This window comes from Geospiza fortis, unplaced genomic scaffold (genome assembly GCF_000277835.1).
Source record: "Geospiza fortis unplaced genomic scaffold, GeoFor_1.0 scaffold262, whole genome shotgun sequence".
Classification (NCBI taxonomy): Eukaryota; Metazoa; Chordata; class Aves; order Passeriformes; family Thraupidae; genus Geospiza; species Geospiza fortis.
The window spans coordinates 363,547-379,246 of NW_005054510.1; the positions used below are offsets into that span (position 1 = coordinate 363,547).

Consider the following 15,700-nt stretch of genomic DNA (forward strand, 5'->3'; position numbering starts at 1 on the left):
ATATATTATATACAATATGTATATATTTTTCTTTAAATTAAAGCTGCCTGAGGAATCCCAGCTGCAGGGAAAATTATCTAAAACAATCTAGAATAAAAAATTAAAAAATAAAAAATTAAAATTCAAAAAATTTATAATTAAAAAATTAAAATTATCTAAAGCAATAAAGAAAAATATTTCCCGCTGCAGTTTGGAATCAAAAGGAGTTGGTGTCATCAGACACCCCTGTGAAAAGTAAAAAAATAAAAGTAAAAAAGAGAAAATTAATTATCAAGACCATTGAAAAAAAGCCCAGATTTTAGGGATGCATGTCAGTGATCACCACATGACTGTGACATGAGGCTCTGAAAAACGGGGCAGGAAAACTTGTGATTTAAAGATGTGGTACAGGGATAAAGGGGATGTTTACCCCTAAGAAACTTATGACCAACAACAAACATTTCTTGGTGATGAGGGGAAACAAACCCAGTGAACCTTTTCTGAGTTGCTGGCTTGAATTTCTTCCCATAGTAACTGCATGGGATGAGGCAGGAATTTTTTAATCCAGTTCCTCACAGCAGCAACCAAAAACATGGGGGAAAAAAAACCCTTTAATGAGGAACTTTCATCCAGAGAAATCTGACTGCTCCTCCTCCTTCCCACACACATTAACTCACACCCATGTCTTATCAGGAAAACTGGACTCAGCTTTTCTCCCCTTTTCCTGCCAGCCACAGATCCCACATTTGGAAAAAAGAGCTCTGGAAGTGCTTCCTGTGTTTATCAGCCCCTGCCTCAGTTTCCTTTTGCCTTGACCTCGAGACCAAGGGCACTGAATTTCATTTGGAGCTCCAAAAGGCTGCTCAGGTTACAACCACAGGCAAGGTGATCCTTTCTGCTCCTAAACCCTACCCCAATTTTTGGGACAGGGAATTCCTGGTGCCTCATTCCTCCAGCAGGGTCTGAATTCCAGCCAGGACACCCCAAAATGCTGTAACGTCAGGGCCAGAAATCCCCTCCATGCTGTGGAACAGCTACTCAAAATAAATCCAGGATTTACAGGGTCTCTGGCACAGCAGGAACAGATTTATTTTAAAATCCAACCCGCTGAGCCCTCACCCAGTGCAGCCTGCACCCACAACTGCTCTCACTTGGATTTGGGATGCCCTGAACACTCATTTGTTCACACAGGACAGAAACTGCCCTCACTTGGAACCTACTGTGTGTGATTTATCCCAGAAAATGGGTAATTAACAGCAGAAAACAGGCGATTTACCCCAGAAAATGGGTGATAAATTCCAAAAAAGGGGCGATTAACTGCAGAAAATGGGTGATTTATCCCAGAAAATGGGTAATTAACACCAGAAAACAGGTGATTTCTCCCAGAAAATGGGTGATTTCCCCCAGAAAACAGGTGGTTTATCCCAGAAGATGAGTGATTAACACTAGCAAAAAAATTCCTTGCAAAAAGACGGAATTGCTTCTGCAGTCATGAGCCTGCTCTGCCTCAACATTTGTGTTTAGTGTCCCTACTGCCCAAAACCACTTGTGTTTGCTGTCCCTTCTGCCCAAAATCACCTTTATTTGCTGTCCCTGGGTGTTTTTCCAGCCAGAAGTGATGCTCCTGCCCACATCCATCCCCACCCTCCCATCCATCCCTTGCATCCCTCTGTACCTTGTCAAGCAGAGCGTTCTGCCAGAGTCTGAACATCATCATGTACGTCCTGTCCCGGGCCCCAAAGGAAGTAAAAAAGTGCTGGATGGGGAGAGAGGGAGAGAAAAATCAGCTCAGAAAAAGCCAAAAAACAGGAGAAGAACACAACAGGGCTGTTTGGGGTCACTTTCCAGCTGGAGTGAGCCATCCATAGAGCTCATGGAGAGGCTCTCAGCAGGGAGTGAGCACTGAAGCAGCTCTGTGAGAGATGTGCTGCTGTAAAACCTGGATATTTCACCTGGCCCCACACCTGAGCTCCAGCTCAGCACAATCCCTGCTCCCAGCCCTGTTCCCAGTTTGGGAAAACCCCCCACACACACCCTTTAAGTGCCCTGCCAGCCTCAGCCATGTGGGATGTACCTTTTCAGTGTCAGTGCAAACTTGGATGGCATTGGGAATGAGCCGGGCTGTCTTCTCCTTGGTCATGGAGCAGATGTCCTTCAAGCGAACTGTCAGCTGCAGCAGGCAGGGAAAAACACCAGGAAAGGGAGAAAATCGTGAGGAAAGCAGCAGGAAAGCCCTTCCAAAGCCAATGTGGGCACAGCTGCAGGGTTAACAGCAGTGGGACAATCTCACCAGCGTCTCCCAGGTAGGGAAAAGCAACAGGAAAGGGAGAAATTCAAGAGAAAGGCAGCAGAAGAGGCTTTCCAAAGCCAATGTGAGCACAGCCCTGGGATTGGCAGCAGTGGGAGAGCCTCACCAGGCAGGGAAAAACACCAGGAAAGGGGGAAATTGATGACAAAGGCAGCAGAAAAGCCTCACCAGTGTCTCTCAGGCAGGGAAAAACACCAGGAAAGGGGGAAATTTGTGAGAAAAGCAGCAGGAAAGCCCTTCCAAAGCAAATATGGGCACAACCCCAGGGTTAACAGCAGCGGGAGAGCCTCACCAGCGTCTCCCAGGCAGGGAAGAACAGCAGGAAAGGGGGAAATTCATTAGAAAAGCAGCAGAAAAGCCTTTCCAAGGCCAATGTGGGCACAGTCCTGGGGTTGGCAGCAGAGGGAGAGCCTCACCAGGCATGGAAAACCACCAAGAAAGGGGGAAATGTGTAAGAAAAGCAGCAGGAAAGCCCTTCCAAAGCCAATGTGGGCACAGCCCACAGTGGGAGAGCCTGACCAGTGTCTCCCAGGCAGGGAACAACACCAAGAAAGGGAGAAATTCAAGAGAAAGGCAGCAGAAGAGCCCTTCCAAAGCCAGTGTGGGCAGAACCCCAGGGTTAACAGCACTGGGAGAGCCTCACCAGTGTCTCTCAGGCAGGGAAAAACACCAGGAAAGGGAGAAAATCATGAGAAAGGCAGCAGAAAATCCTTTCCAAGGCCAATGTGGGCACAGCCCCGGGTTGGCAGCAGTGGGAAAGGCTCACCAGGCAGGGAACAACACCAGGAAAGGGGGAAATTGATGAGCAAGGCAGCAGAAGAGCCTCACCAGTGTCTCCCAGCGGAAGATGTTGCTGTAGAAGCAGATCCAGTTCTCGGAGAGGTAGAGGCGGCCCTGCAGGAGAATGTCCCTCTGGAGAGCACATGAGTAATCTGGGGGAGGACAGCACGTGGTCAGAGAGGAGAAGAAGAACCACAGGATGCCACTGATGACTTCAATTTTTGCCTTTGTGCTTTTCAAATGCTGAGCTGCATCAGTGCATGACTCTAAACTCCATATAAACTCCTTAACTCTTCATATTTTGGTCAGAAAAAATAATTTCTCTGGGCATGAAACTCAGGGACACCCAACAGCCTCAGGCCCCAAAAAGTATTAGCAAGAGAGAACTGGGGAGGGGAAAAAACTGGGGTAACTTCATCACCTGAAGCTGTAATTGGACAATTAACCCCTGATATGCAAAGAGACCAAACTTATAATTGTGTGAAAAAGTCATGACCATTTTGGGTGCAGCCTCTTGTGGAAGGCCCTTCATAATATATAATATATAAAAACAAGGATATATTTAATCCATATAAACATGGATATATCTAATCTATTTATCATATGCTTGAAACTTTGTCTGGCCTCTGTTTCTAGGCAAGCCCAAAAAAAAGAATCAGGAGAGCCTAAAGGTGAGGATGAGCAGCAGCGTCAAGAGCAGCCACTCAGCCCAGCAAGGCAAAAGCAGGAGCTGCACATGGGGCATTCCCTGGGGTCTCTCCAATTTTTGGAGGATGCAGCCTCCTTTTTATCCCAATTTCCCAGCCACATTTCCCTTCTCTCTTTCCCCACTGGCTGAGGGACTTGAGAGGTTCAGACTCTCTGATACCAAAGATTCCCCTCTAATGTATAACCCTCCCTTTTAATTTTTAATTCTTATGGACTTCAGGGTTTTCCCCACTGTTTCTTTCATCTTTCAGTGTCCAATTTCATTTATCAACAAACGTAAAGTTTATTTGTAAAAGCAAATCTCTTTTTCCATTCATCAATCGGTGGAATCCTTCCCATTGTTTCTTTTCTCTCCCAGTGCTGGTTTTATCTCCCAGCAGCCCCACAGCTTGTTTGGAAAGACCAATCTGCTATTCCTCTCACTGGGAAAAAAGGAGGAAAAAAATCACATCATCCCCCACCAAATGAGGAAAACCCATCAGAAAATGCAAAACCCATTGGAAATGGGGCTCTGCCTGTGCTCCAGGTTTGTTGTCAGTGGCAATGTCTGGAGGTGAAAGGAATGAGGGATTTCTCTTCCCAAACTAACTGGTAGATAAAACCAGCACTGAGAGATAAAAGAAACAAAGGGAAGGATCCCACTGACTGATGAATGGAATGAGGGGGATTTGTCTTTCCAAACAAACTGTGGGTCTGCTGATAAATAAAACTGGATACTGAGAGATGAGAGAAACAATGGGAAGAACCATAAATTCCATGGGAATTCCATTGACTGACACAAGAAAAAAAAAAGGGGGAGTACACATTAAAAGGGGGTTTGTAGTAGGGAAGTCTGAACCTCTAAAATGGGGAAGAGAGAGGGAAATGTGGCTGGGAAATTGGGATAAAAAGGAGGCTGCATCCTCCAAAAATTGGAGAGACCCCATGGGAAATGCCCCATGTGCTCTCCCTTTATTCAAATAAAGTCACAGGACTCCTGTGCCTCCTTTTTGGACATCAACCCCAGGTGTTAGTGGATGAATTTAGGAATGAAAACCTGGCTGGATCTGTGCTGTTCCCCTCCCCAGAGCCTCCCTGGGCCTGCCCTTACCCACGATGAGGCGCTCGGTGTCCGGGAGCTGCTTGAAGAGTTTCCTGAAATCCTCATTGCGCTGCTTGTACGTGGGGCTCAGCACCTGCAGGGAAAAAGGGGCTGTGAGGGCAGGGGCAGCTGGGACACGGGCTGGGGACAACAGGGACACCTCAGGGACAGCAGGAGAAGGGGGGCAGAGGCACTGAGGAGCTCCCATCACAGCCCAGAGATGGGAGGGGTTGGGCTTTACGCAGGGAGGGAGAGGAAGAGGAGAACGTGGCTTGGGAGAGAAATCCAGGCTGGAAAGGAAAAAAAATCCTGGAAAGGCTGCAGCCCTGCCTGGAGAGGAGTTCCCTGTGCCTGCAGAGTTCTCTGTGCCTGCAGAGTTCTCTGTATCTGCAGAGTTCTCTGTCCCTGCACACTGTCCAAGGTAGGGTGCGTGCTCTGCTTGCAGCACTCACCTGCCAAACACCAGCAATGGGGCAGCTACCCCAGGAAATGGGAGATTCAGCACGGAAAATGGGGGATTCAGCACAGAAAATGGGGGATTCAGCACAGAAAATAGGTGATTTACCCCCCAAAAATGGGGGATTTGCCCCAGAAAATGGGGGATTTGCCTCAGAAAACAAGGGGATTCACCACAGAAAACAGGATTCAGGACAGAAAATAGCTCTGCCCCAGAAAACAAGTGACTCACCCCAGAAAATGGGGGATTCTGCACAGAAAATGGGGAATTGACCCCAGAAAATGACTGATTCAGCACCAAAAATGGGGAATTCAGCACAGAAAATAGAGGATTTACCACAGAAATGGGGGAGTCACCACAGAAAATGAGGGTTTGCCCCAGAAAATTTGGCCCTGCCAGAGGAGCTTGAGCAAGCACAGTCACCAAGGGCTCAGGATTGCCCATGTGCACAGAAATGGAGGAGACACCACAGAAAATGAAGGTTTGCCCTAGAAAATGGGGCGTTCAGCCCTGCTAGAGGAGCTTGAGCAGGCACTGTCACCAAGGGCTCAGGATTGCCCATGTTCACCCCTCTCCCCACCAAACACAGCCATGTGCTGGGACACTGAGAACACTTCAGCGAGGCTCCAAAAGCGCCCTCCCAAATATCCCAGGCACTGAACCGTGCCCTGCCCCTGTTCTGTCAGGGAACACGGGGCTGGGAGACATCAGGGGTTTATGGAGTGACAGCCCACACCTCCCCACAGCCACAACCCCTCTGCAGCTTCAGACCAGAGGCACGAGCAAATCCACGTCTCCAGAGGATCTGCAATGCTCCTTCTCCCACAAATACAGAGAAGGAGCCACGTGGGGTACAACAATTCCCCTCTTTATCCAACAATCCAGAGGCGCTGATCTCCTAGGGCAGAAATGTGGGAGTGTTCCAGCACTGAAGGGCCCCAAAATTCTGAGATTAGAGAAGGCAATTTCTGCTTAAGAACGGTGGTGGAGCCACAGGGGTGGGAGGAATACAGAGTTTATTTAGAATTAGCCTCACAGCTCTGCCAAAAGCTGTCAGATCACAGCAGATTTGATGTCGGTTGTCAAATCACAGACAACCCCTCGCCCCCAGAAGCGTTCCCTGCTCCTCACAGCAGCTCAGAACTAGAAACAGAACATTCCAAGCCTTGCTCCAGCCCCGTGGGCCCAGAGGAAGGGATCTCACTCTGAGCAAAACCTGCCAACCAGCTGAAGACAGAAACATCAATTGTACTTCCCAAACTCCCAGCCTGAACATCTGGAAAAGATCTTGGTCTGAGATGGGCTCCAGCAAGAGCCCAAGGCCAGGATTTCCAGGAACAAGCAGAGAGGATGGGGATGGAGTGGGGAAAGGGGATTATAATCCCTGCAGGGCTGAGCTTTGGGCTCAGCAGGAGCTCAAACCTGTCCTAGCAGAGGCTCTGCTCTGCCAGGGCACAGCCAGCTCAGTTCAGACACTCACAGCTGGGATTCCATCAGGTCCAGGGCTGGCATTTCCTCGAGACAAGTCCACAAGTCCCTCCGGGTCCCACCGGGGCAGCTCTTGGTCCAGGAAAAGATCCCAGAGGGAGCCACACTCCAGCAGGGAATCCATCTCCTTCCCCCAGCCCTGCTCAGCTCCCCAGCTCCACTGCAACTCTGCTCTTCCTGCTCCCTCTGCTCCTGGTTTATATCCAAAGCACAGAGGTGCAGCCTGGCAGAAGTCCAGGTGGGTTGAGGAGCCTTCTCCTGCTCTCCTGCCCACATCCAGCTCATCCAAAGCTCAGAGAGGTGCAGCCTGAGGAGTTCAGGTGGGTTTAGGTGCCTTCTCCTGCTGTCCTGCTCACATCCAGCTTGTCCAAAGCCCAGAGGTGCAGCCTGAGGAGTTCAGGTGGGTTTAGGTGCCTTCTCCTGCTCTCCTGCCCACATCCAGCTCGTCCCAGGCAGCCCCTGAGGATCCCAGCGAGGATTTCCCCTCCAGAGCACTTTTCCCAAAGAGGCTCATGGGGGTGGTTGTGCTGCCCTGTGCTCTCCTGCCACAGCCTCAGCAGTTTCTCTCTGTGGCATCCCCTGCAGGAGCCCTGGCAGGTGGGAGCAGGGCAGCACAAGCCCCCAGACGTCCGGGAGTGCCAGACCCGACCCCACACAGCTCCGGCCCCGCTGCGACTCACGCGGCTCCCACAGCTCCAGCTCAGCTTTTCCCCTCTCTGGCAGCAGAAAAAGCAGCAATTCTGCCTCCTCAGTGCCTCGGGCTGTGCTCTCAAAGGCAGCCTCAGTCTCTGTGCTTCTCATGGAAGGGGCGGAGAGGGAAGATCCCAAAATGCCTCCCCATGGCTGCAGCGACCGGAGCTGGGAATGCTGGCGGCCAATGCCCGGCAGTAACCCGGCCCTGCCTCCCAGCAGATGTTTCCTGTCATGGAAAGTTGCTGGACAGAGTGTGCTGGAGGCTGAGGGGAGCCTGGGACGTGGGCTCCTGTCCCACTCCCTGCACATGGGCTCCTGTCCCACTCCCTGCACATGGGCCCCTGTCCCACTCCCTGCACATGGGCCCCTGTCCCACTCCCTGCACATGGGCCCCTGTCCCTCTCCCTGCACATGGGCTCCTGTCCCTCTCCCTGCACATGGGCCCCTGTCCCTCTCCCTGCACACGGGCCCCTGTCCCTCTCCCTGCACATGGGCCCCTGTCCCTCTCCCTGCAGGCCTCAGCCCGACCATGCCCCCCAAACACAGGGGGGCTCCTGTGATCTGCCCACACTGACTGGGACAGCAAATATTCCTGATATTCTCATACTTAGAAAAAGAAATAAACTCTGTATTCCTGAAAAAAGACAATTGGCTGGGGAGGGGTTTGGAACACAAACCCTGAGGGGAACAACTGAGCTGGGGGTGCTGAGCCTGGAGAAAAGGAGACTCAGGAGACTCAGCCTCGATGAGCCTGCAGACACCCCTGGGTGATGGGGGCTGTCCACAGGGCTGAGATGGATGGATGAGGGACACCTGAGCTGCTCTGCACGTGTGAGGAGCAATATTTGTGTTTCCTGGGCCCCACTGAGCTCAGTGGTGAGGGCACACCCTGAGTGCTGTGCCCAGCTCTGGGCCCTCAGCTTGGGAAGGGCCTTGGGACACTGAGCACATCCAGAGGGGACAGCGAGGCTGGAGAGGGGCTGGGAACACAAACCCTGTGAGGAACCCCTGAGGGAGCTGGGGGTGCTCAGCCTGGAGAAAAGGAGACTCAGGGCTGCCCTCATCACTCTCTGCAGCTCCTGAAAGGTGCCTGTGGGAACTGACAGAACCAAAGCACACAGCCTTGAGCTGCACCAAGGGAAATATGGGTTGGACGTCAGGAAAAAGCTTTTTACAGAAAGGGTGATAAAGTTCTGGAATGTTCTGCCCAGGGAGGTGGTGGAGTCCCCATCCCTGGATGTGTTTAACAAACCCTGGGTGCCAGGGTTTAGCTGAAGTGCTGGGGCTTTGATGATCTTGAAGGTCTCTTCCAACCCTGTGACTCTGTGTCTTTTCACTGCTCAGGTCAGTTAAAGGGAGAAGAAAAACACCCAGGCGTGTGACAGATAAAAATACAGGATGTGGCTGGGAGGAACCAGCCCTGGGAGGCCCACAGAGGCAGAATGTGAGGGGCTGCACCACTCCTGGGTGCATCTCTGAGCCCACTCTTCTCCCCCAGAACATGGGACTTTCTAGGGTTCATTCATTAGTCAGCTCACTTTGGAAATGAAGGGCTGAGTGAAGCCCCTGCAGGTGCAGGAGATGTCCTGGGGTGCTGGCACTGCCTGTGCCCCCTGCCCTGCGTGCCAGCCTCTCCTGCTCCCTGCTCAGTGTACGCAGTGCCCAGGTAAATGCCCACAGCAGGGCACCAGCTCTGCTCAGCTGTGAGCAAACACTGAAATCAACCCCTCCTTCTTCCAGGACTGGGCACACAGATCCCAAAAAGCACCAAGCAGCCAACCCAGCCCCTGTAGAGCTCAGCTGCACCCCGAAATCATTGGGGCACAGAGGTGCTTCCATTCAGTGCATCCATCTGCACCCCAAGATGAGGGAATAATAATAAAAAAACAACAACAAAATACCCAAAAAAAAAAAACACAAAACAACCAAAAAACAACAACAACAAAAACACACACACACACAAACAAACCCAAAAAAACCAAAAAAAGCCCCAAAAAACCCCCAAAAAACCCCATTCTGTAGCCTGTGAAGCACAAAGAATTGGCATTACAACCACCTGCGCTGCTTTACTGAATGCTTTACTGAGCTTCCATTGGCTGGAAACTCCAAAAGGAATTGAATAAAATCAAAAACCACCCCCAGCCCCCTGCCTGTGCAGAGATGGTGCCAGCAGTGATGGGAAGAGCTGAGCTGGAGGCAGCAAACATTAACTGCACTGCAAACACAGAGATGGGACAGGATGGCACTGCCCAGGTGAGGGAACTGCTCCCTGGGGAAATGGGGACACAAGGGTCACTCCCCGTGGTGACATCTCCCCATTCCACACAAACAAATCCCCCACAGGAAACTTCCAGCAAACACTGCTGGGGAAGGGGACAGGGCAGAGAACACAAAACCTGAGGAATGATGAGTCTTGGGCAGCACAGAAAACAGGGAGCAGAGGTGGCACAAGGCACAGAAAATGGAGCAGAGATGGCACAAGGTACAAAAAACAGGAAAGAGATGGCACAAGGAACGGAAAACAGGGAGAGAGGTGGCACAAGGTACAGAAAACAGGGAGCAGAGATGGCACAAGGAACAGAAAATGGAGTAGAGATGGCACAAGGCACTGAAAACAGGGAGCAGAGGTGGCACAAGGTACAGAAAAGAGGGAGAGAGGTGGCACAAGGAACAGAGGAGAGGGGGAAGGAAAAGCTCATCCAATTTTCATGACTGATGGACTTCTGTGATTCACACTGCTTCTGGAGAACTGCTGGAATAAACAGAACATGATCTGGGAGAGTTTAGACCCCACTGACAGCAGGGCTGGTGTGAAAATCCAGCAAAGAAAGTGGTCCCCAGTCCAACAGCACCTCCTCTAAACCCATTCTGGCTGCTCAGATTTTCAATCTTTTTCTCCTTTTAAAAGTGAATGAAAAGCAGAGGAAGATGCTTCAAAGTAATCACTGGGCTGGAAAATGGATCTGAGTTCATCATCACAGGAGCTTTTTAAAGTAAAGTAAAAGTTTACAGCTAATTTAGTGCCTCTACAACCCAGCAACTGGTAATCCACACGCTGGAAGTTATGGAAAATCTGACAGGATGAAAAGCACCTGAAAGGCAGGGAGTTAACATTGCTCCAGAAATAATCCGATGAAATGGTTACTGGGAGTTCAAAGATGATTGTGCTGATTTACAGAGAAAAGGGGGGAAATCTGTCAGGATGAAAAGCACCAGAAAGGCAGGGAGTTAACACTGCTCCAGAAATAATCTGAAATGGTTACTGAGAGTTAACCATTATGAAATGGTTACTGGGAGATAAAAGATGATTTCCAGAGAAAAGGGCTCTTCAAGACCTTTCTCACACATCAGGCCTGGATTTCTGCATTAAACTCCATCCCCATGAGTGCTGCTGCTGAAGGAGGCTCACCTGCCACCCCTGGAAAGGTTTTCCTGATGTTCTCCCCAAAATGATGCAAAATTCCCCTTTGCAACTGGTAATCCACACACTGAAAGTCATGGAAAACCTGACAGGATGAAAAGCACCTGAAAGACCGGGAGTTAACACTGGTCTAGAAATAATCTGATGGAATGGTTACTGGAGTTAACCATTATGAAAAGGTTACTGGGAGTTCAAAGATGATTGTGCTGATTTACAGAGAAAAGGGGGGAAATCTGTCAGGATGAAAAGCACCTGAAAGGCAGGGAGTTAAACATTGCTCCAGAAATAATCTGATGGAATGGTTACTGGGAGAGTTAACCATTATGAAATGATTACTGGGAGTTCGAAGATGATTGTGCTGATTCACAGAGAAAAAAGACTCTTCAACACCCTGCTTACACATCAGGCCTGGATTTTTGCATTAAACTCCATCCCCATGATTGCTGCTGCTGAGGGAGGCTCGCCTGCCACCCCTGGGAAGGTTTTCCTGATGTTCTCCCCAAAATGAGGCAGAATTCCCCTTTGCCTTTGTAAGAAATGTTTTACTCTTTCCAACAGCTGAGTTTCCACTGTGGCACCCACGAGGTCTCCAAGAGCAGACACAGCACTCTGAGCCCAGCCAGGGCTGATTTCTTATCAGCCCTGTGATGTCTGGGTATTCTCCAGAAGCTCAGGAGCTGCTCAGAGTTCCCCACAAGGGCCCTTTGCAGCCTCACAATCCAGGACAGATCCTCCCAGCTCCTCCTGCACAGGCTTCCCCTGCATTTCCCCCCAGGAAAACTCTGCCCTCTCCCCTTCACCTGCCTGCCCAGGGGCATTTTGGGGTTATTTCTGAGCTCCTGCCAGGCTGAGGGCTGCCCTGTGTGCACAAATTTGTTGGCAGAGCTGCAGGAGCAGGGCTCCTGTCCCACTCCCTGCAATCCTCAGTGCAGACTTTGCTCTCCCTGGTGGGAAGGGCTGGGCTCTATTCATCTGCCCACACCGGCTGGGACAGCAAATATTCCTGATATTCTAATATTTGGGAACACCTAAAGGAGACAATTGGTGTCTCTCCACTGCTTAGTTAAAGGAAGAAGAAAAATATTCAGGCAATCCTCAGCGCAGACTTTGCTCTCCCAAACACAGGTGGGAAAGTGTGGGCTCTATTCACTGTGGGCTCTATTCACTGTGGGCTCTATTCATCTGCCCACACTGACTGGGACAGCAAATATTTCTGAAATTCTAATATTTAGGAACACCTAAAAGAGACCATTGGTGTCTTTTCACGGCTCAGGTAAAGGAAGAAGAAAAATATTCAGGCACGTGATAGATAAAAGTAAAGGAATTCAGGGCAAGGCAGACCTTGGGATGTAAATGCCAAAGTGAAAACCTCATGGATTTAAATCTCACCTCTTCCCTGCTGTCAGCTGAGTTTTCTCTAACTTTTCAAATTCATCTTATTGATTCTCTTTTCCAGAGCATCCTCTGGGTTCTCCTGATGCCTGGTGCTGAGTTTAAGAGGCAAACCTTGCAGTGGAGCAGCAGAAATGCTGCAGGATATTGAGACACAAACCCTAATTTGGGAACAGGGAATAGAAGGGTTCACAGCCCAAGTGAGGCAGAATGAGGCAGGGAAACCATGGCAGATCTGCCAGGCTCAGAATGTCAGGCTCAGCGACACAGAAATGGGGCCCTTTGCCCAAAACCCAGAGAAAATAAGGAGAGAAAGAGAGAGATTTTAGCCCTGGCACCAAAATATCTCCAGTTTGTCTGTCATTTTAATGGCATCTGCTGGGTGATGAGCGGCTTCTCCCAAGTGTGGAGTTACTGACACCCCCCAGACAGAGCAGCTCCTCCTTGGGGCCCTCAGGGAAGCCAAACACAAATTTCCACCTCTCAGAGCCCCTCAGGGGTACAGGGTAAGGCACATCTCTGTTTCACAAACAAAACCACAAAGGAAAATTAGCTTTAAGGCCTGAGGTCTATTTTTATGAATTCTTTTAAAAATAATAAATGAATTAACAATAATTCACCATGCAGACACTACTGATGGCTAAACCACCAGTGACCATCAGATTTTCCCCCCCTAAAAACCACATTATTTCCAAACCAAACTCTCCATGTACACAATTCCTCACTAAAGGCACGAGAAGCACCTCAGGGACTTTTCCTTTCCCCTGACCTGCTGCTCTTCCACCACGAGGACAAGAACACAAAGCAAACTCTAAAATTCTGAGTGCATTTATTCCCAAACTGGGGTTCTCTTCTCACTCTCACAGAGCACCTGCACCAGTTTGGATCTGTCCTCTGCAGAGCCAAGCAGAGAAAGCACAACCAGAGAGAGGGGCAGCTCTGCCAGAGCAACCCATGAGCTCACTTCACCTCTTTCCTCCCACTTCTCCATGGGGCAGGGATGGCAATCCCAAAAAAAGCACTGCTGGGATCCACAAAACACACAAGGCAGGAGAAGTTGGTGGCATTTAAGGAAAAAAACAAAACAAAAAAAAAAATAGAGAAAAAGGAATCCAGGAGAGGGGAAAGGGAGGGTTCCAACTGGCAAAGAGGAATGCAGTGTTCCAGAGACAAAAAGACCAGTTAAAAGCAGCAAAAATATGAAGAAAACCGGTGATGCCCTGCAGATCTTTGAGGTCCATGTGCTCCTTTAGGGATTATTTTTTGGGTTGGGTTTGCAGAGTGCCTGGCACACAGAACAGTGTGGAGGGGTTTGCTCTGGGCATGGTGGGGTTTGTGTAAAATGAGAGTGCGGGAAAGTGGGCAAAGGAAACGTGAGGTTTCATGAGGAGGGAGATTCCACTGGTTCATTTCTAGAGCTGCTCTCAGAGGGGAGAGGAATGGAGGAACCAGAATGGTCCAAATGGCAGAAAAATCCTGCCTGGAAGGAGCTGCCAAAGAAGGGAAACTCTGTCAAGGAGATGCATTAGCAAATTTTTAATGGAAATAACACAGCCAAGTAGGACTGACTGACTTCCTGCAGTCTGTGCCTCATCCATATTTTCACACTGCTGCTTTTATCTGGCCACAATGTCTCTGCTAACTAGAAAATGGGTTTGTTTTGTTTTGTTTACAAAGGAAAATAATGGGGTGGGGTGGGGAAAACCACAAAAAAACGCAGCCAGTGCTTACTCTCCGGATGTACTGTCTCTCATGCTGAAAATATATGGAGGAAAAACAAGAGAACAGAAAGATAAGATAGAGAGGACATGAAAACACAAGAGACCCACAGAAGCAGAGCACAGCAAAGCATCATGCAGCAGGGAATGGAGCTCAGCAGCTACAGGCAGAAGCAGTAAGAGCCAAAGTCACCTCCAGCCCGGTGACAGAGTCAGGGTTTGGCAGCAGCCAGCTCAGACTGAGGCATCTGCTCACAGTCCTTATCTGACACTTCTCCACCAGTTTGGCCTATCTAGGTTTGTATTTTATTCTTAAAATAAAATCTTATTCTTTTAGTCGCTGCCTCTGTCCCTCTGTGCCTCTGGGGTCTCTTCCTGCGATGCTGCTCACACCCAGCAGGATCCTGACTCTGCCTCTCCACCTCGCCCAAATCCCACATTCTGCTGGCCCCCATCCTGCTCTGGAAGGCTGCAGGAGGGCAGGAATTGTGGCTGGCCATGGATGGCTGCTGCATTTGCCTACGGCTACTTCAGAGGGTGAGGGCAAAGGTGGCAAAGACTTTGTGCCCAGAGCAGGGCCCCTCGTGCTGGCAGAAGGAAAAAACACCAAGGCAGAAGCAAAGGGTGGCTGGTGTTTCTCTGGGGTTGGTAGAAAATAATTCCTCTGTGGCCCCCACACCAAAGGGTTTGCAGGGTGGCAGTTGTGACCCTGTTCACAGGGGTCTCAGGTTGAGGGAAGAGACGAGGATCTGACTTTTAGAAGGCTTGATTTATTATTTTATGATATATATTATATTAAAACTGTACTAAAAGAATAGAAGAAAGGATTTCATCAGAAGGCTAGCTAAGAATAGAATAGAAAAGAATGATAACAAAGGCTTGTGGCTCGGACTCTCTGTCTGAGCCAGCTGGGCTGTGATTGGCCATTAATTAGAAACAACCACATGAGACCAATCACAGATGCACCTGTTGCATTCCACAGCAGCAGATAACCATTGTTTACGTTTTGTTCCTGAGGCCTCTCAGCTTCTTGGGAGAAAAATTCTTAAGGAAAAGATTTTTCATAAAACATGTTTGTGACAGCAGCTCTGTTTGTCACCACGTGTCACCACACCCCGTGCTGGGAGGATGTGGGGAGCATCACCAGAGTGGCCCAAAGGACAAAGCTTCTGCTCTCTGTCTCTGGCATCCCTTCCCTCAGGATGCCAGCCCTCCTTTGCCAGTGCTGAGCCATTTCCAGCTCCTCCTTCTGGAAATGGTCAGGGTGCCCCAGTGCCACTGCAAAGCCCCTTTGCACCTTCCCCCCTCCCACCCAGAGCCACCCAGCGACAAGAGAAATGGGAGTACTTACATTATACCAACTCTGGCTTTTCTGTAAGGACAAAATAAAAGAGAAGCATTAGTTAGCACAGAGATCTTAGGATCAAAAAGAAAGAGGGACAGAGAAAGCAGGTCCAATCTGGTTTGGATCATTAGTGAAGTGAAAGTGGGATTAAACAGAAGATTGCAATGGGTTTCACAGTGTGGTGTGACACAGTTATCCCCAGTTACAGGAGCAAGGGACAAATCCAGCAGCAGGAGTCTGGAACAGGAAACAGTTCAGGCCAAGGTGTGCATGTCCACATGCACACACACACAGACATGCTGTCACCTTGTCTGCAACCAGCAGGGCCAG

General features: G+C 49.7%; 1 protein-coding gene across 1 annotated transcript in view; it reads right to left on the reverse strand.

Annotated features, from left to right (window-relative positions):
* Positions 1–15,700, reverse strand: part of GRAMD1B (GRAM domain containing 1B) — a 115,914-nt gene that overhangs the window by 14,106 nt on the left and 86,108 nt on the right. Inside the window, exons 4-8 of the mRNA XM_005428874.2 lie at positions 15,377–15,397; positions 4,866–4,950; positions 3,116–3,219; positions 2,054–2,149; positions 1,655–1,735 (exon numbers count right to left, since the gene is read on the reverse strand). Of these exons, the coding sequence (XP_005428931.1) occupies positions 1,655–1,735; positions 2,054–2,149; positions 3,116–3,219; positions 4,866–4,950; positions 15,377–15,397 (387 nt within the window). The remainder of the gene's footprint in view (positions 1–1,654; positions 1,736–2,053; positions 2,150–3,115; positions 3,220–4,865; positions 4,951–15,376; positions 15,398–15,700) is intronic.